The sequence below is a fragment of the Lagenorhynchus albirostris genome, chromosome 20 (genome assembly GCF_949774975.1).
Source record: "Lagenorhynchus albirostris chromosome 20, mLagAlb1.1, whole genome shotgun sequence".
NCBI lineage: Eukaryota > Metazoa > Chordata > Mammalia > Artiodactyla > Delphinidae > Lagenorhynchus > Lagenorhynchus albirostris.
Genome location: NC_083114.1, coordinates 49,513,791 through 49,538,999, shown reverse-complemented (window position 1 = coordinate 49,538,999; position 25,209 = coordinate 49,513,791). Strand labels below are relative to the sequence as shown.

General features: G+C 51.9%; 1 protein-coding gene across 3 annotated transcripts; it reads left to right on the top strand.

Annotated features, from left to right (window-relative positions):
• Window positions 1-250: 250 nt before the first annotated feature.
• On the top strand, window positions 251-24,322 carry GAA (alpha glucosidase). 3 transcript variants are annotated; one of them, XR_009537827.1, is made up of 21 exons: window positions 251-321; window positions 3,053-3,751; window positions 4,744-4,889; window positions 6,562-6,727; window positions 6,811-6,907; window positions 7,405-7,524; window positions 7,605-7,723; window positions 7,810-7,941; window positions 8,822-8,932; window positions 9,409-9,522; window positions 9,620-9,704; window positions 10,166-10,283; window positions 10,648-10,781; window positions 19,261-19,412; window positions 19,576-19,724; window positions 20,737-20,878; window positions 21,283-21,426; window positions 21,835-21,999; window positions 22,307-22,459; window positions 22,869-22,999; window positions 24,222-24,322. XR_009537827.1 is itself a non-coding variant. In XM_060136166.1 (20 exons), exons 2-20 carry the CDS (start codon window positions 3,227-3,229, stop codon window positions 22,926-22,928), a joined length of 2,832 nt encoding a protein of 943 aa, XP_059992149.1. In that variant the 5' UTR covers window positions 251-321; window positions 3,053-3,226; the 3' UTR covers window positions 22,929-24,055. The 3 variants fall into 3 exon arrangements, 1 of the variants encoding a protein (XP_059992149.1); XR_009537826.1 differs by having other exon boundaries at window positions 24,182-24,322; XM_060136166.1 differs by lacking the exon at window positions 24,222-24,322 and having other exon boundaries at window positions 22,869-24,055.
• Window positions 24,323-25,209: the final 887 nt, after the last annotated feature.

Sequence of the window (25,209 nt, the reverse complement as noted above, 5' to 3'; positions counted from 1 at the left end):
TGGCGGGCTCCAGGATGCTGAGGGTTCGCTCATGCGGGGGCGTAGCGCCCTCTGCGACCCCAAAAGACGAGGCCCCGCCTATCCCCCAGAGCTCTCCCCTGCAAGGTGCGCGCCCCCTGAGCCCCTCCCACGTTCCAGGGACGCCGAGGCCCAAGGAGGGCGAGGACGCCACCAACCGCCCCGCCACCAGAGGGCGCATCCCCGAGGCGAGCACTCACTAAGGGCGCCTGCGCAGGGGGCTGTCACGTGACCCGCCGCCGCTGCTCTGGTGGGCGCTGGATCTTGAAGTTGCTGCTACGGGCCGGGCGTGCGTGCGCGGAGGTGAGTAGGGGGCCGGGCGCGCGTGCGCGGAGGTGAGCCGACCTGACTGCTGGACCCGGGCTGCAGTGGTCCCAGCGAACGGCGGGGCAGGGGAGGTCCGCGGCAACCCCGCAGAGTGGAGGCTTGGCGGGTGCGGGCAGTCGTGACGCCCGAAATGGGAGGGGTCGACCGATAGAGGGATTGGTCAGTGCTTTCCTACTGGAGAAGTTGAGCACACCGTGCCAGGGCCGCGCGCGGCAGGAGGCAGCAGTAACGACAGTGACCCCAGTAACATCGGGGACCCCGGAAACTCCACGGTTCCCACTCACTGCCCCCGAGCTGGGCGAGGAAGGCTGCGCTTGCCCCCGTTCACAGGGAGGAAGCTGAGGCACAGGAGGTTGAGAACTGCTTACTTCCCTCTGCCGGTGGTGGAGCTGGGCTTTGAACCCAGCTTGTCTACACCACCACCGTGGCCTGGGGAAGCAGCAGTTCTGAGACACTTACCTGAAGGCGGGGTGACCGACCCACTGGGTCAGCAGTGCCACTTGATCTACTGACCTTCAGTTCTTCCCCGTTTTCTCTCTAAATTGTCAAGCGCTGTGAGTGTGGCTCTTCCCCATTTTAGGATCTCTTCCCCTTTCTAGGCTCTCTTCCCTGTCTGTAAACTGGAAGCAGGGAAGGGCATGGGGTGCTGCCCTGGCCGTGCTTCTGGACACCTCTGCAGCTTCTGAAGTCTGGGTGGGAAGGGCTGAGGTCATTGCCCAAGAGCTCCCAAGTGAGGACCCCTGGACTCCACTCTGAGTTCCTTAGTTTCTGAGTCATTATGATCACAAATGTGTCTGGCAGGGTCAGGTGAAGCTGGGACACTATGTGGTATAAAAAAAGAGATATTAGTCTTTGTCTCCAGTCCCTGGCACACAACTTCTAAAAACCCTGGAATCTTGGGGGTGGTAAGAGTGTCTTTTATATGCTAATGAGATGACTGGGGGCTTGTAGATAGCTTCAGAATGGGGGCTAGTCCCCAGAAGGACCAAGGCAGGATTCGAGGGTGGGAACTTTCTCCTGGGCTTCCTCTGGGCCGAAAGCTCTTGATTAAGAGAGGGGACTGGTGATAAGTTAGTCACCAGCGCTCAGTGATTTCATCATTCATGCCCTACATAATGAAACCCTAAACTAGTTGGGGTTTGGAGAGCTTCCAAGTTTGTGAACACATTTTGGTGCTCAGAGGGTGGCCAGCCCAGAGAGGGCATAGAAGCTCAGCACCCCTTCCCCATACCTTGCCCTCTGGTTGTTCCTGAGTTGTATCTTTTATAATATACAGGTAACAGTAAGTGAGTTCTGTGAGTTGTTCTAGCCAGTTGTTGAACCTGAGGAGGTGAGGGGTGCTGTGTGAACCCCGGAATTGATAGTGGCTTGGTCAGAAGAGCCGGTGACAACCTGGGACTTGTGGTTAGTGTCAGAAGTGGGGGAAGTCTTGTGGGACTGAGCCCACAACCTGTGGGGTCTGCACTAACTCTGGGAGTTCATGTCAGAATTGAATTGAATTGCTGGACACCCGGCTGGTGTCCAGAGAATGGGAAAATTGGTTGCTGAGAAAAAGCTCCACGCTTTTGGTGTCATAAGTGTTGTGAATGAAAACAGTTCACTCTTGCATCTAACGTACTGGTGACCCATGGTGGCCAGAATGTTCCAGGTGACCGGTCTGTGTCTGTGACAGGCTTGGACTCTCTCAGTGACCTGGGCGCACTTCTGCCTGGCGTGTGACTTTTCCCCAACACCTGCATGTTTCTGGAGGCCATGAGAATGCAGCTCACAGACCTCCCACCACAGGGAGCTTCACTGACAGGCTCAGCCGCCGTGCTCTGAAATCATCACTGCATTTCCTGCGAGGGGCTGCCTCCCGGCCCTTAACGCTAGGGCAGGCCGCTTCTGGGAGACCTGGACCCCTCTAATGGCCAACTTTGGCTCAAGGAACCCCAACCCTGTGGCCTTGCCCAAGCTTCCCTAACCTACATGGCAGTCTGGGGCTCTTGAATCCACACCGCCCTCCCACGGGGTCAGACCTGCACGGGTGTGTTGGTGCTCTCAACCCTCTCTGGCAACCTCCCCAGTTTCTCTCAGACAGATAAAAAGGACCCCCCTAATAAAATCCTTGCATATTTAGTCCCATATCAGTGTGTGCTGCTCCTTGGAGGAGCTGGACCAGCAATGTTCCCTATAAAATATTTAGAACATACAGATAATCAAGACACAGGTAAGAACAGTCTTAGTACCAAAGTAACCAGAGTGAGGCTCCAGTGCAGCTGCTGTGACAGAGACCCAGAACCAGACCCCACACGAGCCTGACTGCAGGGGCGGGGAGGGGCTCCGCCTGCCCAGTCCTGGGGGCCAGGCTTTTTCTTCTGTGCTTGGCTGTCCCTGAGTGTTGACCTGGGCTGCAGTGCCCAAGACCCCTCACAGGCTGTATCCACGTCCTGGTCAGCCCAAGAGGGACGGAAGGAGGGAACACTTCCACCCCACTGGCCAAGACTCACCTCGGCCAGTCTTCATACGGGAGCGGGACTTATCTACTGTGGGAACTTGTTTGTTCTACTTGATCTATCACGTGGGTCTTTGTGTGTTATTAGGTTATTTTTACAGACATTCTAGATGCGTTTATTTGTAACATATTAGAAGACTTCACAATGCACAGGATTCTGCAACTCCCTGTTTGGGACTTTTCTCTCCTTTTCCTTTTTCCTCCCTCCCCCAGGTCTGCCCTGCTTCCTCACCAGACCTCACTTCTAGCCTGTGCGCTGCTGGGCTGGCCACAAGTTCATGTCTGGAAGCTGCTTTGAGAGTCTCCTGAGGCCCCGGCCACTCCCTGCTGCCATCCCTTTGAGCCTGGTTCTTCTGTCTGCAGGCCTCCTGGGCCCGCTGCCCACACATGATGAGGTGGCCACCCCGTTCCTGCCTCTTGCTGGGGGTCTGCGCCCTAGTCTCCTTGGCCATCCTGGGGCACATCCTGCTTCATGACTTCGACGTGGTCCCCCAAGAGCTGCACAGCTTCTCCCAAGAGGAGATTTACCCAGCTCGCCAGCCCAGAGCCAGCGGCCAAGGGCCCCAGCCTGTCCCACGGCGCCATGGCAGCCAGAGGGCAGCACCCACACAGTGCGACCTGCCCCCCGACGGCCGCTTCGACTGCGCCCCAGACAAGGCCATCACCCAGGAGCAGTGTGAGGCCCGGGGCTGCTGCTACATGCCTGCAAGGTGGCCTCCGGGCACCCAGATGGGGCAGCCCTGGTGCTTCTTCCCTCCCAACTATCCCAGTTACAGGCTGGAGAACCTGACCACCACCAAGACGGGCTACACGGCCACCCTGATCCGTGCCACCCCGACCTTCTTCCCCAAGGACATCATGACCTTGCGGCTGGACGTGCTGGTGGAGACTGAGAGCCGGCTCCACTTCACGGTGGGCGGGCGGGGGCTGGGCAGGGGCAGAGAGTGTGTGGACAGTGGATAAAGACAGACTCTACGGGGTGTTTGTTTATGCACAGACGTGTATTATGCCCTCACCTGGAGTCTGGGTGTGAGCAGACACAGTGCCTATGCTCAGGGAACAGTGGGCCGCTAAGACAGTCACTAGGAGGTTCTACAACATGTTCTAGGGGACAGGGCTCAGGGCAAGGTGGTGGGAGGTTAGGTCGCCCCCAGGAAGTGACATCCCAGCTGGGACATAAAGTAGGAGTCAGGAAGGGGAAAGGTGGAGAGGGAGGAAGGGGGGCTGTTCCAGGCAGTGGGCAGTGGGATCCCAGCCACTGAGGGCAGGGCCTCTTGTCTGGTTTATTCCCTGCTGCTTCCCAGCCCCTGGAACAGTGCCTGGCACATATTAGGTGCTCAGTAAAAAGTTGTCAACTGAATGAATGTGCAGACACAAAGGTGAGAGAGGCTGAAGCATGTAATTCAGTACGGCCCTGTTATTTTAACAAAGTAACTGATGGCAGCCGTGGGTTACTGAGTGATGCCTATGTACCAGACAAGGGCTGGGTGTTCTAATTATGTTTTCTCGTTCACCCTGTGACTAGATATGCCAGGTGGAAAAATGTTGCCAGATTCAGCAAATACAAATATGAATTTCAGATAACCCAGGAATTAGTCTTTTTTTTTAGTGTAAGCATGTCCCGTGCAATATCTGAGATGTATTTATACTAAAAAAATTGTTTATCTGAAATCCAGATTTCCTGTGTCTTACCTGGCACACCCCACAGGAGGTGCTCTCCTGGCTCTATAGACGAGGAAACAGGCTTAGGTATGTGGACCAACCTGTCCACATGCCCACGCTGTGTGCGGCCACCCTGAGACTTGAACTGACGCCTTGCTTCTCTGGAAGGTGAAGGATGGAGTGGACAGGTGTGCAGGGCAGCCAGCCACTAAGGGCCTCATGACACCGCTCTCGTCCTCTAGATCAAAGATCCCACCAACCAGCGCTATGAGGTGCCCTTGGAGACCCCACGTGTCCGCAGCCAGGCGCCGTCCACGCTCTACAGCGTGGAGTTCTCAGAGGAGCCCTTCGGGGTGATCGTGCGGCGGAAGCTGGATGGACGGGTGCTGTGAGTGCCCAGTTTCTGTGCCCACTATCTGCTGGGAGGGTTAGGGAGCTGTAGGGCATCGTCCCTGACCCTTTTGTAGTCCACCCTCTTGCTCTGGCCTCCAGGCTGTTCCTTGCCCCGCAGGGCCCTGGTGCTTACTGTTCCCTCCACCCCGAGCCCTCAAAGGCCCGTCCTCAGAAGGGACATTTGGCAACACCTGGAGACATTTTTGGTTGTCACCACTGGGCGTTAGGGTGCTGGGATACTGCTAAACACCCTACAATGCACAGGCCGGCCCAGAACACGGAGCGATCGGCCCAAATGTCAGTAGTGCCTCAGCTGAGAAACCCTGGTCCAGTCTAAAGTGGCAACCCCACTCCAGGCAGCAACCCCAAGCCTGCTTTATTCTTGTTTATTTATCACATACTACACATCAGTATATCAGGCATTGCAGTGACTAACTCGTCCAATCCTCATAACAACTGGGACGCAGGTGCTGTTATTATCCCCACTTTACAGATGGGGAGACAGACATAGAGAGGCCAGGTGCTTGCTGGCAGGTGACGGAGCCCAGCCCAAGCGTCCGTGCTGTCGGCCACTCTGCTCCATGTCACTCCGGGGTTTGTGTGCCCCCACGGGACCTTACCTTTGCTTGGACCGTGGCTGCCATCTGCCTGAGGCAGGAGCCTTTCCTGTTCCCTCCTGAACCGCCAGCTCGTAGAGCAGTTCTGACCCACAGCAGAGCTCAGGGGTATTTGTGGAGAGGATAAGGGTGTTGCTTGGTCTCGCCCTCACCTCCCCCCAGCCCACCCACCAGGTGTTAGATGCACTGAAGCATCTTTTAGACTCAAACGCTGTGGCTGTGAGTCCAAGTGTCCGGTGTCGCTCTGGCCTAGAAGCGCCCGCCCATACCCCCAGCCACGGGGTCAGCAGTTTTGCCGCGGCTGCCCGCTGGCCCTGACGCTGGGCTGTGCAAGCACCTTTCCCAGGACGCATCCCATGCACTTTGCCCACATAGTCCTACACGAATATGTGCTGGCTGACAAGGCCCTGCTCTGCACCGAACTCTGCTACACGCTCAGAAGGAGGGACCTTGGACTTGCCCAAATCTTCAGAGCACTTGCCTTGTGAAGTGCATTTCTTTCTTTTGTGGCCTGTTCATTTTTTGGCCGGGTGTTGTGGACCTGCTAGCAGGACTGACATAGCAGAGGGAGGTAGAAACGGGCTGTGCAGATGCAGGGTGTGGGCTGGCTCTGCAGCTGGGGGGCCTCTCTGAGAAGATGACCTGCAAGCGGAGTTTGGAGAGAAGTTTTTTAAGCATTTTATCAGATCTTGGTCTTGAACACGCACAGACACCCACAGGCAGGTGAGCAAAGTCTTAACACGGGCTGGTGGGGTGCGGCAGGAACTTGTCCCATGAAATTAGCCGTGATGCGTCTGCCATGCAGAGAGGGACCCTGTACGTGGTTTTTGCCTTCCTCTTGATCCCGTGGAACCTCGGGGCACCCTAACTGCCCCCGGCTGGGCAGCTCCACGATGTCTGGGAGCAGTTTGGCCCTCCTGGGAGGTGCTCAGGGCCACGACTCCCAGGACTGTAAGGGTTTTGGGCAGCCCTTGCCCAGCACTTGCTTGTGGTCAGGGCTCGTGGGGCCATTGGCTTCTTGTGCAAGGCCACCTGGTCTCTTCCTGGCAGGCTGAACACCACAGTGGCCCCCCTGTTCTTCGCCGACCAGTTTCTGCAGCTGTCCACCTCCCTGCCGTCCCAGCACATCACGGGCCTCGCCGAACACCTCGGGCCCCTGATGCTCAGCACCAACTGGACCAAGGTCACTCTCTGGAACAGGGACGTCGCTCCTACGGTAAAGGGGCGGCCAGGGAGGGGTGTGCGATCGGAGGGGCTTCATGGGCCAGGACGTAAAGCAGGGTGTCTGCCATGTCCCAGCCCGACGTGAACCTATATGGATCTCACCCTTTCTACCTGGGCCTGGAGGATGGCGGTTTAGCTCACGGGGTCTTCCTGCTGAACAGCAATGCCATGGGTAAGCAAGGGGGTACTGGGGCCCTCCACATCCCCCAGCCAGTTCTGCTTCTGAGCTGCCGGCCAGGGTTTCCCTGGTGCAGCCACACCCCCTCCTTCGTAGAGGGGGCTGGGGCTCTGCACCTATCTGACAGGCTGGAGGTAGAGGAGGAGGCAGGGGGTCGGGTCTCGTACACTGTTCTGAGAAATGACCATTGGGCTGTGGCCTCTGCCAGCTCTGTCCTTCAGTGCCTCTAAGGTGGGCTCTGGGACCTCTGACCTGGGTGGGGTGGGGCTGAGGCCAAAAAAAGGGGCCCCAGGCCCAGCTGCTCAGCGTCTTCCTGTCCTGCTCCAAGGATCTCAGCAAGCTGGGCTCAGAGTGACTGTCCCAGGGCCCCCAAGCTCCCTGTGGGAGGACCCCGCCTCTCCAGCGGTGGTTTGGCCCATTGGTGCAGTGCCGAAGGCCCTGGGCAAGGGGGGTGAGTATTTGTCTCTGAGCCCCAGGGCTGCTTCCCCCAGATGTGGTCCTGCAGCCCAGCCCGGCCCTCAGCTGGAGGTCGACAGGCGGGATCCTGGATGTGTACATCTTCCTGGGTCCGGAGCCCAAGAGCGTGGTGCGGCAGTACCTGGACATCGTGGGTAGGCCTCTCCCTGGCCCTGGCCCCCGGCCCCTCCCTCCCCAGCCCCTCCTGCCCGCTCACGGTCGCCTTGGCTCCCAGGCTACCCATTCATGCCACCGTACTGGGGCCTGGGCTTCCACCTGTGCCGCTGGGGCTACTCGTCCACCGCCATCACCCGCCAGGTTGTGGAGAACATGACCAGGGCACACTTCCCCCTGGTGAGTGCCGGGGAGGGGCCTGGGGCCCCCAGGGTGGGGCGGGGGCAACGAGCCTGGGTCCCGACCACCCTGTGCTGTGGCTGCAGGACGTCCAGTGGAATGACCTGGACTACATGGACGCCAGGCGGGACTTCACTTTCAACAAGGACGGCTTTGGGGACTTCCCGGCCATGGTGCAGGAGCTCCACCAAAGTGGCCGGCGGTACATCATGATTGTTGTGAGTGCCTCCTCCCCTCTTGTGCCACAGGAAGCAGGCTCTTTTGGAAGGAGAGGGGCCCAGTGTCTGGTGGCTCCAACTTTCAGTGGCATCGTCCTCATGGTGGCCATGGTCACTGAGAATGTTTCTGAGGGTCTTTGATATCGAGGGAATATCAGGTTTATAGACTTCACTCCTGCTATCCAGTCATGTCCCTGGAGACATCTGTCTGTGGCCCAGGATCCTTACGGCTGTAGGTTACTTGAACAGCTTAAAGCAAGGGCCGGGTGGAGCTGTGTGCCAGGGCGGCTGGAACCCCAGAAGCTCCGTGAGACTCCTGGCCCTGCCTCCCTGCAGTCAGCTTGTGGGAAGGAGGGCAGGATCTGAGTGGCTCAGCAGACAGACACACTTCCCTGGGCCAGTCCCTGCAGCCAGAGGGGTGTGATTCAGGGTCTGGTACAGCTGGGGGGCCGGAGGAGGGGAGGGGGAGCCAAGACAACCCCTCAGGAGAGGAAATCCATTTGGAATTGGGCTGATGGTCATTTCCATCCCTGCAGCCCCTCTGAAGGCAGCAGCATCCAGGTCCACTCAGAGCAGGGAGCGGGGAGGGCAGACGCAGACCTTTTCTTTTTTTATTCAAAATGAAATAAACGCTCCCTGTAGAACGTTTGTGAAACTCTGGGCCCTTAAAGCAAAAGTAACGCCTGCATCCAGGTGCGCCCTTTTTGGCAATGGGGGCGGGGTCACGTGCACGTCCACGCACACGCAGCGCGTTGGCGCATCCGGGGCACATCCACCTGTGCCTCGTTAACGTTTATCGAGAGCATTTTCCCGTTTTCCCAGCGATGGGTGCCGAGGCTTTGGGCATTTCTCTCTCATTCTGACTGGTTTCTCTCCCCAGGATCCTGCCATCAGCAGCTCCAGCCCTGCCGGGACCTATCGACCCTACGACGAGGGTCTGAGGCGGGGGGTCTTCATCACCAATGAGACTGGGCAGCCGCTGATTGGGCAGGTACAGCAGGGCCTGGGGGGTGAGGGGGAGAAAGCAGGGGCCCCTGGGCAGTGGGGCTGCAGGGGGGGCGGCAGTGACAGCTGGGGGTGACAGTGGCCCCTGACAAGGAAGACCACCCTGAATCCTTTTGTCAGGGGCCCTTGTTTGCGGGCAGCTCAGAAACAAGCTCCACAGATGCTTGCGGAGGCCTTGGGGTCCTCCACATCCTCTGGGCCCCCAGGGGCTTCCTGATGGTTCCCAGGCCTTCCCGGTGGGTGGGGCAGGCCCAGAACCAGGAGGAAGGGGGTCGAGCCTGAGGGGAGGCTGGCAAGGCTCCCAGCAGTGCAGATTCTGGGGCCTCTCCCCGTGCTCCTCCCCTTGCAGTCCACCCATCCCTGGGTTGGATGAGTGAGGCTACGGCTCTGCCTGCAGTCAGGACAGACAGGGCCTCCGTGCAGGCTCCAGGGGCCCTGTCTCCCCTCTGGCCTTTCGTCCAGGTGTGGCCCGGACTCACCGCCTTCCCTGACTTCACCAACCCCGAGGCCCTTGACTGGTGGCAGGACATGGTGGCCGAGTTCCACGCCCAGGTGCCCTTTGACGGCATGTGGATCGTGAGTGTGGCCCCATCCTTGGGTGTCCGGTGGCCTCAGGGACCGGCCCCACTCTCTGTACCAGGCAGGGCACCCACCCCCAGGGCCTCTCTTGCAGGACATGAACGAGCCATCCAATTTTGTGAGGGGCTCAGTGGATGGCTGCCCCAACAGCAACCTGGAGAACCCGCCCTACGTGCCAGGTGAGCTGCCTCCACCTGCCGTCCCCCCAGCACTAGTCGGCTGGGGATTTAACGGCTCAAATCAGGGATTTCCTTCTCTGGTCTGGGAGACTCAAAGCTCTGGTTTCTGAGAAGCTGATGGGCAGCGGCCAGCCCGGGAAAGGCAAGGGGTGCCCTGGGAGTAAGGTTCATGTGGGGGACCCCAGCCACGTGATGCTGACTGGGCATGTGCAGCTGAGGCGAGACCCTTCAGAGGGGGTGTTTCAGGCTTTGGCAGTCGGACAGGGAAAAAAAAATGGTTAGGAGCAGGCAGACATGAAGTCTGGGTGTGCAGACCACAGCCTGCGGCATCGCCTTGTCCTGTCCTTGGAGAAGTGGAGACTGTACAGGGACGCACCCCGTGTCCCAAGGGGTCTCTCAAGATGTGGGGGGCACCAGCCTGCCGGGAGGAGGCTCCAAGGAAACAGCCCCCTCTCCTCCAGGGGTGGTTGGCGGGACCCTCCGGGCAGCCACCATCTGCGCCTCCAGCCACCAGTTCCTGTCCACGCACTATGACCTGCACAACCTGTACGGCCTGACTGAAGCCTTCGCCTCCCACAGGTGAGGGGCCAGGGTGCAGGAAGGAGAGGAGGAGGCCCTAGCCGTCCCTACATCCCACCCCCGCCCCCCACCCCAGCTCCATGCCTGGTGCCTCAGAGGAAGGGCATGGTGACGAGACAGAGAGGCCAGGGCTGACCAGGGCCTCTGGCCCCCTTGAGTTTGTCCTCCCCGTGACACGTGCATCTTCGAGGGTAAGTCAGGTGGCAGGGCTGACTGCCTGGCAGACAGTGGCGGTGACCTCAGCAAGCCAACTCCTTGCTCCCAGCTTGTCCTTCCTGCTGCACTGCCAGGCACTCTTGTGGGCAGTGGTGGGGCTCCTGGTGACCCTGCTCAACGCAGCTCTCTGTGCCCCTGCTCCACCCAGGGCTCTGGTAAAGGCTCGGGGCACGCGCCCCTTTGTGATCTCTCGCTCCACCTTTGCCGGCCACGGCCAATATGCCGGCCACTGGACAGGGGATGTGTGGAGCAGCTGGGAGCAGCTTTCGTACTCCGTGCCAGGTGAGCACACCTGTCAGGAGGGGTGCAAGGAGGGGAGGGTGGGCCCTTCTCCGGGCGTGTTTGCCCAGAGCTGGGTCCTCAGAGAGATGCTGCTGCAGTGGCATGGGGCCCGTCGCCAACTCATGTGCCATTGGACTCACCTGTGGTGCCCCTCTTCCAATGTCCCCATCTCGGATTCATGCTAACATCAGAATGTCCCTTCTGGTGACCACATTCTGAGCTGCATGAAATAGCATCTGAGCTCAGTCCAAAGGGTGCCCCCACCCCTCTTGTCTCAGTGCCTGGCTCCACCCTGCAAAGAAAATTTTGATTTTTGTTCCAAGAGCTCTGATGCTACAGACAGATCTTAGGCCCAGGGATGGCTCAGGAGCCCTGGGGAAGGGGATAGAGGTGACCCCAGAGGTCACAGCTGAAAAGAGCCTCCACCAAACCCCCGGCCTGGAAGTGCTTTCATAGTCGCAGGCTTGCTTCCATGTGCGATGCATCTACAGAGCCTCGGGCCACAGGGATGTCCTGCCGAGCTGAGCTCTCGGGTGAGAAGTCCATTCCTCCTTCACAAAGTGGCTGCTGGCTCTGCCCACGGGTGCCGACCGGCTCTGATTTTCACCCTGGGGCCAGCATGGTGGGTCGAGCCTGAGCACATGCAGGCCAATCCACCCCAGAGCCGGATTCCTGGGCTTTGTGTCCACCTGTCTAGTTCTTGGGTTTCAGTTCTGGTGTGAGCTGTTGTTACCAAGCTAAAATAAGGCTGTGCAGCTCCCAGGACCTGCTGTGACCCAGACCAGCACTGCTCACAGCCCCAGGCTGCGCCCCATCCTGCCCACTGGGCTTCCAGTCTGGGTCCTGGCTCCCGAGGAGACGAGGAGAGGGTAGCCCAGCAGCCTCTAGTCCTGCCCAGCGGTGGTGGGATTGGCACGGGACCCAGATGCTCTGGAAGCTGTCTGACCCTTCAGCAACTCAGGGGACTCACTGACCCTCTGCTGTAACGACGTACCACACCCCAGGTGATTTAAAAACAACAAACTTATTCTCAGACTGGAAGTCTGATCATGGTGTCGGCAAGGCCTTGCCCTCTCTGAGACTCTAGACAGAATCCCTCCTTGCGTCTTCCAGCTCTTGGTGGTTGCCAGCAGTCCTTGGCCCTCCTTGGTTTGAGGCTGTGTCACTCTAACCTCTGCCTTTGTCATCTCTCGGTCTTTTTCCTGTGTCCTTGTCTTCACATGGTGTTTTCCCTCCTCTTTTCTTTTTTAATATAGTTCCCTGGGCTATACAGTAGGACCTTATTGTTTATCTATTTTATATTTAGTGGTGTGTATCTGCTAATCCCAAGCTCCTGATTTATCCCTCCCCCACCCCCTTTCCCCTTTGGTAACCATAAATTTGTTTTCCATGTCTGTGAGTCTGTTTCTGTTTCGTAAATAAGTTCATTTGTATCATATTTTAGATTCCACATATACCTGATATCATATGGCATTTGTCTCTAACTTAGTATAATAATCTTTAGGTCCATCCATGTTGCTGCAAATGGCATTATTTTCATTCTTTCTTATGGCTGAGTAATATTCCATTGTATATATGTACCACATCTTTATCCATTCATCTGTCAATGGACATTTAGGTTGTTTCCATGTCTTGGCTATTGTGAATAGCGCTCCTATGAACATTGGAGTGCATGTATCTTTTTGAATTATAGTTTTGTCCAGATATATGCCCAGGAGTGGGTCACATGGCAACTCTATTTTTAGTTTCTTAAGGAACCTCCATACTGTTGTCCATAATGGCTGCACCATTTTACATTCCCACCAACAGTGTAGGAGGGTTCCATTTTCTCCGCAACTTCTCCAACATTTATTATTTGTAGACTTTTTAATGATAGCTATTCTGACTGGTGTGAGGTAATACCTCATTGTAGTTTTTCAAGATTTAATTGTATTTATTTTTGGCTGTGTTAGGTCTTTGTTGTTGTTCGCGTGCTTTCTCTAGTGGCAAGCGGGGGCTACTCTTCATTGCAGTGCATGGGCTTCTACTTGCGGTGGCTACTCTTTTGTGGAGCATGGGCTCAAGGCGCGCAGGCTTCAGTAGTTGTGGCACGCAGGCTTCAGTAGTTGTGGCGCACAGGCTTAGGTGCTCCGTGGCATGTGGGATCTTCCCAGACCAGGGATCAAACCTGTGTCCCCTGAATTGGCAGGCAGATTTTTATCCACTGCCGCCAGGGAAGTCCCTTATTGTAGTTTTGATTTTGCATTTCTCTACTAATTAGTGACGTTGAGCATCTTTTCATGTGCCTATTGGCCATCTGTACATCTTCTTTAGAGAAATGTCTTTTTAGGTCTTCTGCCCATTTTTTGACTGGGTTGTTTGTTTTTTTAATGTTGAGCTGTATGAGCTGTTTGCATATTTTAGAAATTAAGCCCTTGTCAGTCACATCATTTGCAAATATTTTCTCCCAGTCCATAGGTTGTCTTTTCATTTTGCTTATGGTTTCCTTTGCTGTCCAAAATCTTATAAGTTTAATTAGGTCCCATTTGTTTATTTTTGCTTTTATATCTATAGCCTTGGGAGACTGACCTAAGAAAACACTGCTATGATTTATGTCAGAGAATGTTTTGCCTATGTTCTCTTCTAGGAGTTTTGTGCTCTCATGTCTTATATTTAAGTCTCTAGGCCATTTTGAGCTTTTTTTTTTTTTTTTTTTTTTTGCGGTACGCGGGCCTCTCACTGTTGTGGCCTCTCCTGCTGCAGAGCACAGGCTCCGGACGCGCAGGCCCAGCGGCCATGGCTCACGGGCCCAGCCACTCCGCAGCATGCGGGATCTTCCCGGACCGGGGCACGAACCCGCGTCCCCTGCATCGGCAGGCGGACTCCCAACCACTGCGCCACCAGAGAAGCCCTTGAGCTTATTTTTGTGTGTGGTGTGAGGGAATGTTCTAACTTCATTGATTTCCATGCAGCTGTCCAGCTTTCCCAACAACACTTACTGAACAGACTGTCTTTTCTCCATTGTATACTCTTGCCTCCTTTGTTGAAGATTACTTGACCATAGGTGTGTGGGTTTGTTGCTGGGCTCTCTGTTCTGTTCCATTAATCCATATGTCTGTTTTGTGCCAGTACCACACCGTTTTGATTACTGTAGCTTTGTAGTATTGTCTGAAGTCTGGGAGGGTTGTGCCTCCAGTTTTGTTCTTTTTCCTCAGGGTTGTTTTGGCAATTCTGGATCTTTTGTGGTTCCATATAAATTTTAGGATTATTTGTTCTAGTTCTTTAAAAAAGGTCATGAGTAATTTGATAGGGATTGCATTAAATCTGCAGATTGCTTTGGGTAGTATGGCCGTTTTAACAATATTAATTCTTCCAATCCAAGAGCATGGGATATCTTTCCATTTCTTTGAATCATCTTCATTGTCCTTTATCAATGTTTTGTAGTTCTCAGCATATAAGTCTTTCACCTCCTTGGTCAGGTTTCTTCTGAAGTATTTTATTTTTTACCTTTTGGCTGTGCTGTGTGGCTTTGTGGGATCTTAGTTCCTCAACCAGCGACTGAACCCAGGCCCACAGCAGTGAAAGCGCCAAGTCCTAAGCACCGGATCACCAGGGAATTCCCCAAAGTATTTTTTTTTTGATGCGATTTTAAAAGGGATTGTCTTTTTACTCTCCCTTTCTGCTATTTCATTGTTAGTGTAAAGAAATAACAGATTTCTGTATGTTAACCTTGTATTCTGCTACCTTGCTTTATTTATCAGTTCTAGTAGTTTTTGTGTGGAGTCTTCAGAGTCTTCTATATATAGTATCAATGTCATCTGCATATAATTACAATTTTACCTTTTCTAATTTGGATACATTTTATTTCTTTTTCTTGCCTGATTGCTGTGGCTAGGATTGCCAATACTATGTTGAATAGAAATGGTGAGAGTGGGCATCCTTGTCTTGTTCCAGATTTTAGTGGAAAGGCTTTCAGCTTTTCACCATTGAGTATTATGTTGGCTTTTATTATGTTGAGATATGTTCCCTCTGTACCCATTTTGGTAAGAGTTTTTATTGTGAATGGATGTTGAATTTTATCAAATGCTTTTTCTGCATCTATTGAGATGATCATGTGGGTTTTGTCTTTTGTTGATGTGGTGTATCACATTGATTTGCATATGCTGAACCATCCTTGCGACCCTGGGACGAATCCAACTTGATCGTGGTGTATTATCTTTTTTTATGTGTTGTTGGATTCAGTTTGCTTTTATTTTGTTGAGAATTTTTGTATACTAATCAAAGATTTTGGCCTGTAATTTTCTTTTTTTGGTAGTGTCTGTCTGGTTTTGGTGATGGTGGCTTCATAGAATGACTTTGCGAGTGTTCCGTCCTTTTCAGTCTTTTGGAAGAGTTTGAGAAGGATCAGTATTAGTTCTTCTTTGTATGTTTGGTAGAATTCACCAGTGAAGCCATGTGGTCTTGGGCTTTTGTTTGCAGGGAGTTTTTTTAAATTACAGATTCTATATCACTTCTAGTGATTGGTCTGTTCAAATTATCTATTTCTTCTTGATTCAGTTTTGGTGGGCTGGATGTATCTAGAAACTTGTCCATTTCTTCTAGGTTGTTCAGTTTGTTGGCATGTAATTGTTCATAGTATTCTCTTATGGTTTTTTATATTTCTGTGGTATCAGTTGTTATTTCTCCTCTTTCATTTCTTATTTTATTAACTTGGGTCCTCTCTTTTCTTCTTGGTGAGCCTGGCCAGAGGGTTGTCAATTTTGTTTACCCTTTCAAAGAACCAGCTCTTGGTTTTATTGATTTTTTTTCTATTTTTTTAAAATCTCTATTTTATTTGTTTCCTCTATGATCTTTATTATTTCCTTCCTTCTGCTAACTTTAGGTTTTGTTTGTTCTTCTTTTTCTAATTCTTTTAGGTGGTAGGTTAGGTTGAGATTTTTCTTGTTTTTTTTTTTTTTTTTTGAGGAAGGCCTGTATCATCATGAACTTCGCCATAAGGACTGCTTTTGCCGAATCCCACAGATTTTGTTTGGCTGTATTTCCATTATCATTTGTTTCAAAGTATTTTTAAATTTTCTCTTTGATTTTCATCATTGACCCATTGGGATTTTTTTGTTGTTAGTTTCTGCTTTATAACAAAGTGAATCAGTTATACATATACATATGTTCCCATATCTCTTCCCTCTTGCATCTCCCTCCCTCCCACCCTCCCTATCCCACACGTCTAGGTGGTCACAAAGCACCGAGCTGATCTCCCTGTGCTATGCGGCTGCTTCCCACTAGCTATCTATTTTACGTTTGGTAGTGTATATACGTCCATGCCACTCTCTCGCTTTGTCACAGCTTACCCTTCCCTCTCCCCATATCCTCAAGTCCATTCTCTAGTAGGTCTGTGTCTTTATTCCTGTCTTACCCCTAGGTTCTTCTTGACATTTTTTTCTTAAATTCCATATATATGTGTTAGCATACAGTATTTGTCGTTCTCTTTCTGACTTACTTCACTCTGTATGACAGACTCTAGGTCCATCCACCTCATTACAAATAGCTCAATTTCGTTTCTTTTTATGGCTGAGTAATATTCCATTGTATATATCTTCTTTATCCATTCATCTGATGATGGACACTTAGGTTGTTTCCATCTCCGGGCTGTTGTAAATAGAGCTGCAATGAACATTTTGGTACATGACTCTTTTTGAATTATGATTTTCTCAGGGTATATGCCCAGTAGTGGGATTGCTGGGTCATATGGTAGTTCTATTTGTAGTTTTTTAAGGAACCTCCATACTGTTCTCCATAGTGGCTGTACCAGTTCACATTCCCACCAGCAGTGCAAGAGGGTTCCCTTTTCTCCACATCCTCTCCAGCATTTATTGTTTCTAGATTTTTTGATGATGGCCATTCTGACCAGTGTGAGATGATATCTCATTGTAGTTTTGATTTGCATTTCTGTAATGATTAATGATGTTGAGCATTCTTTCATGTGTTTGCTGGCAGTCTGTATATCTTCTTTGGAGAAATGTCTATTTAGGTCTTCTGCCCATTTTTGGATTTTTTTTTTTTTTTTTTTTTTAGTAGCATGTTGTTTAGTCTCCATGTAATTTGTTCTCTCTGTGGTTGATTTCCAGTTTCATGCTGTTGTGGTCAGAAAAGATGTTTGAGATAATTTCTATCCTCTTAAATTTGTTGAGGCTTGTTTTATGTCCTAGTATTTATATAGTCTATCCCAGAGAATAGTCCATGTATACTTGAAAAGACTGTGTATTCTGGGGTTTTTTTGGATGTAATGTCCTGAAGATATTAAGTCTGTTTTATTGTGTCATTTAGGATCTCTGTTGTCATATTGATTTTCTGTCTGGAAGATCTGTCCATTGATGTCAGTGGGATGGTAAAGCCTCGTGTTATTATTTTTATTCCCATCAATTTCTCTATGTCTGTTAGTATTTGTTTTATGTATTTAGGTGCGCCTATACTGGGTGCATATATGTTAATGAGTGTAATATCCTCTTCTTATATTGATCCTTTTATCATTATATAGTGTGCTTCTTTATCTTTCTTTATGGCCTTTATTTTTTTGAAGATACAGAATTATATTTAATCATTTTTTGTTGTTAATAAAAGTCATTTTGAATGTTCACTTTGACAATCAAAGATCCCATTGCCCTTTAGCATGGTGCAGCCCAAGGTTACCTGTGGTTACTTCAGGTAACCACACTATAGTCAAGGGCACCATCCCCCTCTCATCTTCAACTCTGAGCGAATAATAGCCCACATGCACACCCCTGCCACTTAAGTTTCTAAAGATTCCTATTAGCAGAGGAATGAGAACCCTGTCATCTAGGAAATTTTAGTAGCACAGCGTCTAAAGAAATGGCAGCTAATAGCTACAGTAGAAAACAGTAGCTAGCAAATTTCATGCATGGGTCAGAATTCTGTATTTTTATATTCCCATCTTAGTTTAAAATACTAAGCCCCAATGACCTGTAACGTGAGAAAGAGTTGGTTACACCTGGGTCACTGATAAGAAAACAAGATCTCTGAAAATGTTGTATGGGCTTTGTTTTAAAGTCTGTTTTGTCTGATACGAGTATTGCTACCCCCGCTTTCTTGTCATTCCCATTTGCATGAAATATCTTTTTCCATCCTCTCACTTTTAAGCTATGTGTGTCCTTTGCCCTAAAGTGGGTCTCGTGTAGGCAGCACCTTGTAGGCTCTTGTTTTATTATCCAATCTGCCACTCTGTGTCTTTTGACTGGAGCATTTAGTCCATTGACATTGAAGGTGATTATTGATATGTGTTTATTGCCATTTTAAACCTTGTTTTCCATTTGATTTTGTATTTCTTTTTTGTTTCTCCTTTTATGGTTTGATGGTTTTCTTTTGTATTTTCCTTGTGTTCTTTTGGTTTTTGTGAATCAATTTTATGTTTTTGATTTGTGGTAACCTGTTTTTCAAGTATGTTAACCTGTTACTATATCTCTTGCTTTAGACTGGTAGCCATACAGGCTCAAACACATTCTGAAAAAAAAATCTATATTTTATTACTCCCCTCCCCCACATATTATGATTTTGATGTCCTCTTACATTTTCATGTTTATCCCTTTGCTGTTCATTGTAGTTATCATTGCTTTCACAAAAATATTTTTGATTTTTTTTTAGATCTTTGTACTGGCTTAGGTGATTTACTTTCCAATTGTGATTTTCTTTTTCCTATAGATTCTTGCTTCTTTTCTATTTAGAAAAGACCTTTCAGTATTTCTTTTAGGATAGGTTTAGCATTGCTGTATTCTGTTAGTTTTTGCTTGTCTGAGAAATTCTTTATCTTTCCTTCTATTCTAAATGATAACCTTGCTGGGTAGAGTATCCTAGGTTGCAGGTTTTTCCCTTTCAGGACTTTGAATGTATCTTGCCACTCCCTTCTGGCCTGCAACCTTTCTGTAGAGAAAGCAGCTGATAGCCTTATGGGGTTCCCTTGTAATTAACTTTGTTTTTCTCTTGCTGCCTTTAGAATCCTCTTTAAAACTTTTGCCATTTTAATTATGTCTTGGTGTAGGTCTGTTTGGGTTCATCTTGTTTGGGACCCTCTGTGCTTCCTGTACCCGGTTCCCTCTTCTGATAAGGTCACCAGTCATGGTGAATTAGGGTCCACCCTAACGTCCTCTTCTCAACCTGATTACATCTTCAATGACCCTATTTCCAAATATGGCAACCAGGGGTTAGGACTAGAACTTACTTTGGAGGGAAATACAATTCAGCCCTAACAGGTCTAGTTTGCCCTGCCCACCCTGCGAGCTAGGGAGCAGATGCGGCTTGTCATTCTGCTGACCACAAGTGCAAGGTGCAGTGGCCATTGGTGTACTGACCATCAGGTGGGGGCTGGGTGGGAGGGGCTTTGGGAGGGATCCTTGCCTCCAGCCAGTTCAACAGACATGTCTGTCAGGCTCCTTGGCCCTAGACTGCTCCTACTGTAGCAGCTGGAGGCCCATCTGACTCTGCCCTCCAGAAATCCTGCTCTTCAATCTGCTGGGGGTGCCCCTGGTGGGGGCCGACATCTGTGGCTTCCTGGGCAACACTTCAGAGGAGCTGTGTGTGCGCTGGACCCAGCTGGGGGCCTTCTACCCCTTCATGCGGAACCACAATGGCCTGAACAGCCTGGTAGGGCGGGGGCAGCAGGGGAGGCCGTGCCCTGGGGAATGCCACTTTCTGTGCCAATGAGCCCAGCACTGGCTGGCCCAAAGTGCTGGGTCTCCTGGGGTGGGGGGACCTCGGAGTCCATGGTCCTAGATCCCAGGTGCTTCCTCTACTCCCTCCACTGCAGCCGCAGGAGCCGTACAGGTTCAGCGAGACGGCACAGCAAGCCATGAGGAAGGCCTTTGCCCTGCGCTACATGCTGCTGCCCTATCTCTACACGCTGTTCCATGGGGCCCACGTCAGAGGCGAGACCGTGGCCCGGCCCCTCTTCTTGGAGTGAGTGCCTGGGTTGGGAGTGATGGCCTCCGGCCCACTGACCCCAGGGCAGCTAACCTGCTGCAGGGGGTGTTCTGGGCACTGAGAGAGGAAGGAGGTTGCAGCAAAATCTGGGCACTCCCCACTGAGGTGCCCCCCTGAACCCCCAGTTCCCACCCATTAGATTCCAGCTCAGGGCAGGGAGCACTGGATAACGGAAAAACCCAGGATGAACACTGAGTACAGACCAGGCCTCCCAGATGGTAAAACAAGTTATAAGACTATCATGATTGAATCCATCTGGGGCTTAAGGGGACAAGACCACTAAAGAAATCCAATAGATATCCCCCAAGTAGGACTTAGTATATCTAAGAAGTTACCGTACCATAAAATGGCACCTCGAATCAGAGGATTAAAGGATCCTCCAGTAGTAAGGTAATTAGTTAGCTATTTGCAAAAATCAACTTATTTTCCACTCATCTGTACAAACCTAAGTTCCAAATGATTACGTAGTTAAATGACAAAAATTAAGCTGTAGAAAAGCTGCAGGAAAACAGAAGTGAATGCTTCTCTATGACCTGTCAGGAGAGGGCTTTCTAAGCATCAAAAGCAAAAAAGCAAAGGGAAGGAGGTTTCATTTAGGAAAAAAAAGTAACACTTCTTTGAACATAAGCAGAAAAATATTAAAACTGCTCTGAACATAGATTGTCAAGGCAATCGAATAGGAGAAAACATTATCAATAAAATGACAGTCACTGTCCCTAATGTACAGAAACTCAGACCAGGGGTAAGAGCCAGATAGACATGTGGGCAAGAACACAACTTGCAAACAGGGAATGTGAACAGGTCATGCCCAAGTAGTCGGGCAGGGAGAGGTTATTCTTGGCTCCTGCCTTGACTTAAGCTGGCCAGAACCGGCCCTGCCACATGTAACCCAGGTCCTCTGGCTCCTGTCCACGCCTCCCCATGGGTCCCTTGAGCCCACTGACCTCAGAGGTCACCAGGCCCCCCTGCCCATCCCTCCCGTTTGAAGGTTCCCCGAGGATCCCCGCACCTGGACAGTGGACCGCCAGCTCCTGTGGGGGGAGGCTCTGCTCATCACCCCGGTGCTCAAGGCTGGGAAGGTTGAGGTCACTGGCTACTTTCCCCGCAGCACGTGGTATGACCTGCGGACGGTGAGTCCTGGGGCCCTGAAACTTGGGAGGACGGGGGAGATGGAGCGGGTCTTCCCTCCAGCACCATCCGTGTGGACCAGAGTGAAAAAGGAGTTCTGGCTACATGAGGGCCCTCACCTGGGTGCTCCATCAGCATCATCCTGTGTGAGCCTTACAGGACCCATTTTCCAGATGGAGAAACCGAGGCTGAGTGGGTGACTTGCCACTGAGCTGAGCTGGGACTCCAGTTCTGCTCCCAAACTCCTGCCCCTTCTTGCGTCCTCTGACCTGCCCTACCCGAGCCCTGGCTCAGGCCTCGCATGCTCTGTCCCCACCATGTGGCCAGATCTTTGCTCTCAGCTCCCGACAACAGCACAGGAGCTTGGCAATGCCCAGGACCCTTTGTGACATGACATCCCCTCCAGGTGCCAGTGGAGGCCTTTGGCAGCCTCCCACCTCCTGCACCCCTCACGTCTGCCATCCACAGCGAGGGGCAGTGGGTGACACTGTCCGCCCCACTGGACACCATCAACCTCCACCTCCGGGCCGGGCACATCATCCCCATGCAGGTACTTGGGCCGGGCCCCTGATCCTATTTGTCCAGCCCTGGGGTTGCTGGGATCCCACATGCCTCTGTTCAATTGGGGGTCTGCCCCCAGGCAGAGATGATCCTTCTGAGGGTTGAGGATGAGCTGGGCTGGGGAAGGACAGGATACATCCTTGCACTCACTTGCTCCCGGGCCTGGTGAAGGAGAGGCCTGCTTCATTGGCCTTTCTGAGAAAACTGTCAGTCCGCAAACCTCTTTGGGCCTCACGTCCTCTGAGGTGTCCACGGGCCTCCAGGCCGCTCGGCCGTGGGCTGTCCTGCGGATCGTGGTTTCTTCTAGCACGGCACTGTCCCAGCCTAGTGCTCCTCACGCCTGGGTCTGGAGGCCTCCACCAGGTTTGGGACAGTGACGTGGGCCACCCCCTCCCAGGGCCCTGGCCTCACAACCACAGAGTCCCGCAAGAAGCCCATGGCCCTGGCTGTGGCCCTGACTGCAAGCGGGGAAGCCCGAGGGGAGCTGTTCTGGGACGATGGGGAGAGCCTAGGAGTGCTGGACCGTGGGGCGTACACGCAGGTCATCTTCCTGGCCACGAACGTGAGTTCTGGGATCCGCCTAGGCTGGGGGCTGTCTTGGGGTGATTATCCTGACTTGGTGAGGGGAGCTGGCCTGGGGTCCTGGGATGGCCACCTGTCCCTGGGTCAAGCAGACTGAAGGGGAGAAGAGCCTGTAGGCCAACTGCCTTGGCTGGAGTTCCCTGCACTGCGCCAGTGTCCTAGGGTTTGCACGGGGTGTGCTGCCGACCTGCCCTCCCCATCTGCTGTCCAGAGGCCCTGCCCTGGTGGGGCTTCCTGGCCCAGGCCATCTGCTCACACCTCTGGTCCTGTCTCTCTGCTTCGGCCAGAACACCATCGTGAACCAGCTGGTGCACGTGAGCAGTGAGGGGGCTGGCCTGCAGCTGAGGAAGGTGACCGTCCTGGGGGTGGCCACAGCCCCCCAGCAAGTCGTCTGCAATGGCGTTTCTGTATCCAACTTCACCTACGGCCCTGACACGGAGGCAAGAGAGCCTACATTTGAGGCCAGAAGGCCTGTCCCTGAGGGTGGGCGAGGGGGCGGGAGGTGCCCGCTGAGCTGGCATCATGGGATTCCCTGTCCAGAAGGGAGAGGACACTTAGGCCTTACAAGGGGCGGAGAGGAACTGATCCTTGCGGGGAGGAGTGGGAAGGTTCAGTCCCCTCGCACTTCACATCTTTTCCCTGCCTGTGTCCACACTGTCAGCCCCTGGTTAGAGGGCAGCTCATTTCCAAAGCAAATTAAGGCGGCCACTGCCAAGAGTGCTCAGAGGGAACTGAGCGAGACGCTCCCAGGGCTAGGTCAGACCCCATGTCCACCGTCCACCCATGTCCACAGACTGCTGTCTGCCCCACCTCTGTTGCCAAGCAAATTTTCCTATTTCTTGTCCCCAGACCCTGGACATCCCTGTCTCGCTGACGATGGGAGAGCAGTTCCTCATCAGTTGGTCTTAATCTGGGGCCCAGTGGTGTGCTGCTCCTTTACAGACCTCCCGGCAGCCCAGCACCTGCACCCTCAGTCGGCGGTATGTGGGCCTTGGGTCAGAGCACTTACCCCGAATCGCATGTCACTGACATCCCTGAACACCCGGATCTGCTTGTGAGTCTGCCCCCCAGGCTCTGGGCCAGCAGCTCTTCTGAGTCTTCTGTCCAGATCCCAGTCGGGTCAGTGCCCTGAGGGGTGGTGCCCTGTTTACTGGAAGATTTGCTTCTCTGTAGCCTGTCACTGTGACGCATGCAATGTCAGTCACCACTGCCTGCCTGTGACGCAGAGGTGGTGCTTGGTATGGGGTGGTACCTGCACCCCAAGGTCCTGGCTCTGACCTGATGAAAGCAGAGCTGGGGGGCCGCTGCAGACTGCTTTCTGGGCAGCTGCCCCCGACAACAGGGGTGGAGGCTGTCCACCAGTCTGACAAGTGGGCCTAGACACTCGGCAGAATTCCCAGGACTTGGGGATCCCTTAATCTGAAGTGCAATTATTTTTAATAAAAGGGGCATTTGCAATCAAGCTTCTGCCGGTCCTTCTGAGATTCAGGGTAAGGAGGATGTGTCTAGAGGCCCTGACACAGAAGCAGGACTCCTTCCTTGATGGGCCCCTGGACGTTCCCAGGCAGGGTGTGCATATGTGCTGTACTGTGCATGCTCAAAGCAGCACCCTCACGTCCCCACCTCACACCCTAGTATCACCCATCTCTAAGGTGACTGGAAAACATCCAGCCAGGCCTGGTGTCAGTCATGTGGTGGGAGATACACCCTCCCCCCGACCCTGCCCAAGGGCTATGCAGACTAAGCTGCTACCCCCAACACCTCCGTTCCCAGGCAACAGCTGGTCTGCTTTTGGTCACTATAGACTAGTTTACATTTTCTGGAATTTTATATAAATGGAATCATATAGCATGTATTTCTTTTGGTCTAATTAATTAGTCTAATTACTTTGAGATTTATCCATGTTGTGTGCTTTTTAATTGCCAAATAGTTTTCCATTGGCTAGAGGTGCCACATTTATTAAATTTACATGGATGTAAGGATTGTTTTCAGTTTTTGACTATTGTGAATAAAGACGATGTAATCATGGACCAGTCTGTGAACGGACATGTTTTCATTTCTCTTGAGCAAACACCGCAAGTGTGATATGGTCAGGTCATACGGAGGGTGTGTGTGTGACCGAACTGTTTTCCAAAGTGGGTGACACACTGCACTCCTACCAGCCTTGCTGTCGCTTGGTGTGGTCCGTATGCTCATTTTCAGCTGTTCCAGTGACAGTGGATCTCGCAGGTCTGATTTGCAACTGAAGATGGCGAGCATCTTTCATGGACTTGTCACCCATAAATCTTCTCTGGTGAAGTGTCTGTTCAGGTATCTTGCCCATTTTTTACTTGGATTTGTTGACCTTATTACTAAGTTACAAAGTACATTGTTTTTCCAATTGCTACCATAACAAATTACCACAATCTCTGTGGCTCAAAATAACACATTTATTCTATCACAGTTCTGTAGGTCAGAAATTTGACACGGTCAGCTGGGCTAAATTAGGTGTCAGCAGGGCAGCTTCTTCTCTGCAGGCTCCAGGGGAGAATGTGCTCCCCTGCTCATGCAAGTTGTCGGCAGAATTCAGTCTCCTGAGTGTATGGGTGTGAGGTCCACATGTCCCTGTGGTTGAGCCAGACGTCCTCCTCAGCTTCTAGAGGCTGCTCCATATCCTGACTCGTGGCACCTTCATCTTCAAATCCAGCAATGGTGGGTTGAGTCCTTCTCACCCCAGAGAATCAATCCTGCCTCTTCCATTATACCACTCTCTGACCCATGGTAGCCCAGAGCATTCTTGACTTTAAAGGGCGCATGTGATTAAATAGGGTCCACCTGGATAATCCAGGATAATTTCATCTCAATCTTTAATTACACCTGCAAAGTCCTTACCATTTAATGTAGCATATTCACAGGTTCCAGGGATTAAGATGTGGGCATTTTGGGGGGACCACCATTCTACCTACACTTAAAGTTCTTGATATTTTCTAGTTTAAGTCCTTTGTCAAGTATATGCTTTGCAAATATTTCCCCCCCTTGCTCATGCCCTTTCTGTCTTTAAGTATAATTTTAGAGGAGGAAGTATAAGACTGCCCGATTTCTGAGGTATAGTTCACATACCACACAATTTTACCACTTTAAAATGTACAATTCAGTACTTTTTAGTACATTCACAGAATTGTGCAACACTTACCTCTGTCTAGTTCCACAT

Bases quoted from the DNA above. Each gene is read 5' to 3' on its own strand.
- GAA (XM_060136166.1), top strand. From the start codon at position 3,227: ATGATGAGGTGGCCACCCCGTTCCTGCCTCTTGCTGGGGGTCTGCGCC. The intron at 9,523-9,619 runs GTGAGTGTGGCC...CCTCTCTTGCAG, and splicing joins CCTTTGACGGCATGTGGATC to GACATGAACGAGCCATCCAA. The intron at 10,782-19,260 runs GTGAGCACACCT...TCTGCCCTCCAG, and splicing joins GCTTTCGTACTCCGTGCCAG to AAATCCTGCTCTTCAATCTG.